Source organism: Suricata suricatta, chromosome 10 (genome assembly GCF_006229205.1).
Source record: "Suricata suricatta isolate VVHF042 chromosome 10, meerkat_22Aug2017_6uvM2_HiC, whole genome shotgun sequence".
Classification (NCBI taxonomy): Eukaryota; Metazoa; Chordata; class Mammalia; order Carnivora; family Herpestidae; genus Suricata; species Suricata suricatta.
In genome coordinates, this window is record NC_043709.1 from 6,303,512 (window position 1) to 6,308,106 (window position 4,595).

General features: G+C 51.5%; 1 protein-coding gene across 1 annotated transcript in view; it reads left to right on the plus strand.

The window, feature by feature from the left end:
- NAGA (alpha-N-acetylgalactosaminidase) overlaps nucleotides 1–1,600 on the plus strand; it is a 6,131-nt gene extending 4,531 nt beyond the window's left edge. The window contains 3 exon segments of the mRNA XM_029955403.1: nucleotides 521–754; nucleotides 979–1,096; nucleotides 1,099–1,600. Of these exon segments, the coding sequence (XP_029811263.1) occupies nucleotides 521–754; nucleotides 979–1,096; nucleotides 1,099–1,130 (384 nt within the window). The 3' untranslated portion in view covers nucleotides 1,131–1,600.
- The last annotated feature ends 2,995 nt before the right edge of the window (nucleotides 1,601–4,595 follow it).

Sequence of the window (4,595 nt, forward strand, 5' to 3'; positions counted from 1 at the left end):
TTGAGCACCTAGTGTGTGCTGGGCATTCTGGGTCCCTTTTCTGAGAAGGTAAACTGAGACTCAAAGAGTCTAAATAACCCAAGGCCACACAATGGTGAATGGTCCAACAGAAGTGACTCCAACAGTGTAGCCTCCAAGCTTGTGCTCTTTGCACCGATCCTCACCTCTCTGGTTAAATCCACACAACTATAGAAGGCACATGTTGAACTGGTGATCCCCAGCGGAGGGAACTCACCCCTGCTGGAGGCGCTGGTGGTGGAACCAGGCCCAAGGACCAGACTCGGTCTCACCCTCCTGGCTGCTCAGGGCAGAGTTCTTCATTCAGTGTCCTCTCCAGTGCCAGCAGCTGCCCCCGTCTAGCCCTCCTGGTATCCTATGAACTCTCTTGAGATAGGACCGTATGCAGCAGTTCCAGCTGGGGCCTGGCACAGATTAAGTGTCAGGGAGCATCTGCTGAGTCAGGGGAGAAGAAGTTGGGGTATCCTCCCAAACTTCTGCATGACATGGAGCTGTGGGTTAGGGGGACCCAAAGCTCAAAGGAGGGCCAGGGAGGGGATTTCAGGGCCTGCGTGAGCGGGGAGCCCAGCCGGTAGCCACCTTCTGTCCCCAGGAGAAAGCCCACATTGAAGTGTACGTGCGGCCCCTGGCCAACGAGGCCAGCGCCTTAGTCTTCTTCAGCCGCCGGACGGATATGCCTTATCACTACCACTCGTCCCTCGCTGATCTCAACTTTAACAGCTCCAACACCTATGAGGTGAGCACCCCACTACCTGCGGGGCTTCGGGCTTCCCCAGTGTCTGTTGCTGGGGGTGGTCCTCTGGCAGGAGCGCAAGGGGCAGCGGCAGGCCTCGGGCGCTGTGGCTGGCACCATTCCGGGCTCCCGCTCCTCTAGGGCATACTGGGGGCCCAGCGCTTTCACTCCCGCGAAGGGGGTCTCTGTGCAGCCATTCCCACCAGCGACATCTCTGTCCACTGCAGGCCCAGAACGTCTACACAGGTGATGTCATCAGTGGCCTCCACTCTAAAACCAACTTCACAGTGGTCATCAACCCTTCAGGGGTAGTGATGTGGTACCTGTACCCCATCAGGCAGCTGGGGACATCCCAGCAATGAGAAGCCGAGATGTGTGACAGGCTGTGGCGGCATCGTTGAGCCCGGACCACGGAGCCTCCACGTGCCGAGGGCTAGCAGGCGGGGCTCTCTGACACCCAGGCCCACTCGGTGACCTGGCCCCGTCAGCCCCAAAGGGCCATCTCCGGGCCAGGCTCCACACCCTGCCCAAGCGTGGATCTTCATAGAAACTCGTCTTGGGGCGATTTCCTGTGGCCTTGCTGGTTCCTCCCTTGTCCGCATGGCCCCACAGATGTTACTGAGCCGCCGAGAGAGGGGCACTGATCCCCTCCGATCATCTCTTCGTTGACTCTGAAATCAGGATTTGGAATTTTTCTGATGAGAAGGACTGGAGATCTGACCTCCTGCCAGGAACTCCCACAAATTGTGTGACTGGCCCGCCCGCCTGGATGGGGCCTTGTGAGGCCACCGCCACCTAGGTTACCTTCGTTCCCTCAGGTTTCCAATAAAGCTGTTCTTCAATCGGGTAGTTGAACTATGGACCTGCGGTCGTGGGCACCTTCAGTTGGGGACCCTGGGCGGCAGTGCACAGGGTGCTGGTTTCACCTCTCGCCTCTCACGGAAGAAGCGCGGCATCTTCTGGCTCCTCACTTTCCAAAGTGACTGCAGATTATACTTCCTAGACGGGCCAGGCTTGCCTCCCACCAGGCAGCCATCCAGCGCTGGCCGATCGGCGGTGGTGACAACACGGAGGCACAGGCCCTTTGTCCCGGGCACCCCCTTCAGACTCACTCCCAGCCCTCCTGCGGCACAGAGGCCCTGGTCTGCTAAGGATTTTGCATTATTGTCTTCTGCACCTTTCAGCTCATGTCCCCTTTTCTGACAGGGCTTCAGTCAGTGCACTCTGGGGCTGGGTGCCAGTGAGCGGCCAGCTAGCCTCTCTCCAACAGGCTGCTGCAGCTGGTCCTCTGCCTGGCAGTGCCCCCACCCCCTCCTTTCATTTCTCTTCTCCTAACCTGGCTTCAGAGGAGGTTCAGACCACCCCCCGCCACCAAACCTGTGTCCAAAGACAAGTTTAGGGGCTCTTTGTGTCTTTTTTTAAGTTTTATTTATTTTGAAAGGGAGCGAGAGAGCGAGAGAGCACGAGCAGGAGAGGGGCAGAGAGAGAGAGAGAATCCCAAGCAGCTGATAGCACAGAGCCCTTGTGGGGCTCGAACTCACGAACCCCGTGATCATGACCTGACCCGAAACCAAGAGTAGGACGGTCAACCGACTGAGCCAACCAGGAGCCCCTCTTTGTATCTTAGCACATATTTTCTGACCCCCTCCTCAGGAAAGTAAAAGAATGGCAGGTTCTTGACTGCTTGCCTTTGCTGCCCTTTCCCAAGCCCTATTTCTTTAGCTAAGGCCACAGGGTACCTGTGGTCCCCATGGTTCTTGTCCCCATTTGGAAAGCTGGCAGCAGAGCAGGCCAGGTAGGTTTCCCTCGGGCTCTGAATGTGGGAGCCCTCAGTGCCCCGGGCCTGCACTGTCTTGCCCTGTGGAACTCTTCCGGGTAGCTGTCCCACACTCCCTCCCTCAGGGTTCGAGATCCTTGTGCGAACAAAGGCAAGAATAATGTAGTTTAAGTGAAATCTTACAGCCTGCAGCCCACTGATGGACACCTGAGACACGCAGTACCTGGCCTTCCTTAAGGAGTCCGCGGCTGCCTTCGTGCCTCAATGTTTATATTTCATTAAAAACTAAAAGTAACCTTATCTTGACAACAGCTAAATCTTCAAGGTCCTGTAAGACCCTGCTTTCAGCACACAGAAATTCCGCAGAAACCTGGCTTATCTCTGCCTCCCCTGCCTCCACAAACTGAAAATATACAGTCAGTCACCCCTCACACTTGCAGGTGCAGCTCTTTCTGCCCACCGGTCCTGTCCCTGTGCTATAATAAAATCACCTCTTTGCACCAAAACGTCTCAAGAATTCTCTCTCAAACCCTACTTCACATTTCATCACTGGTATTTAGACTACGGTGTAGAGAACTCACAAGTACATATTGCAGGGTGTCGTTTCAGATCACTGGGGCCTCACTGATGGAGGCTGGAGGCATCAGAGAGCATCCCCTTTCCGCAGCTGATGTCTTAAGGCTGAGGGTTACCTGGAAGGTCAGAAACCTACCACCTCCCAGGCCTCTGCCTTTGGAGGCCTGTCGCCCCATGCACAGCTCCAGCTTTGGGTCTTGATCATGGTGCCATTTTAGCCAAATGGCGTGGCCTCAGGTGGGTACACTTCTTTGGCCAATCCTAGGAAAGAAGTCTCCCACCACCCTGAGATGTGACAGGGGATCGTGGTTGAGACCAGGGACTTGGGAGTCAGGATTAGGAAGCAGCCTTCCAGACTGAGACATGATTACCTGTTTTCACTTGTGGTATAATTTGTCCTTCTATCCTAGGGGTGCCTGATGGATTCTATCTTTTTAGCCTTCAAGCTGTCAATGTCAATGTCACACCCGACCTATCTTCCAGGCGTTGTTTTATTCTCTTCTAACCACGGCTAGTTAGGGATTCAATTATTCTTTCCCAGTTCAAGGCAGCCTTGTTTGGACCCAAGGGTACACCTCATCTTTTAAGAATCATTTTATTATAGAAATTTTCAAACACAAAAATAAAATGGCACAGTGACCTCTAGGTACCCATCACTCAGTTCTAACAACCATCAATATGTGCCATTATTTCATATCTCTCTTCCTTTCCTTGTGAGCTGGAGTATTTGAAAGGAAATCAAAACTGTAAATACCACTACGTAACAGTGACCTTAATATATGTGACCTTAATTAAGGTTAATTAATATGTGACCAAAAAATTAAGTTTTTAATAATCTAATAATCATTCTGTATTCAGTTTTTGCCAACTGTCTCAAAAATATCTTTTGATAGTTTTTTGCATCAAAATCCAAGCAAGAAGTCAACAAAAATGGTCCAGTAATAACCACCAAATTTTTGTTCCCTCAATAAAAGCAATGGAAACCTTGCCACATATTATCATAATCAACTTTCATAGAACTCTAGAAATTAACCAAAAGCCTGCAGCAGCCCGAAGAGCATTCAGTTACGGAAAACAGTTGAATCTTGGTAAGAACAGCAAGCTTCATAATGTCTTAATTTACCCTAGTACTAGATTTTCAATCAGTTATTTTAAATATGTTTGAAGAGCTAAAGGAAACCATGTCTAAAGAACTAAAGGAGGGGCACCCGGATGGCTCAGTTGGTTCTGCGTTCAACTCTTAGTTTCAACTCAGGTCATGATCCCAGGGGCGTGAGATCAAGACCCACGGCAGGCTCAGTGCTGAGCGTGGAGCCTGCTTGAGATTCTCCTTCCCCAGCCTCTCTCCCCTGCTCATGCTCTCTCTAGAAAGCAAAGCAAGCAAACAAACAAAAACCCTAAAGGAAATAATAAGAATGATGTCTCACTAAATGGAGAATATTAGTAAAGAAATTGAAACTACAGAAAGTAGCCAAACACAAGTTCAAAAGT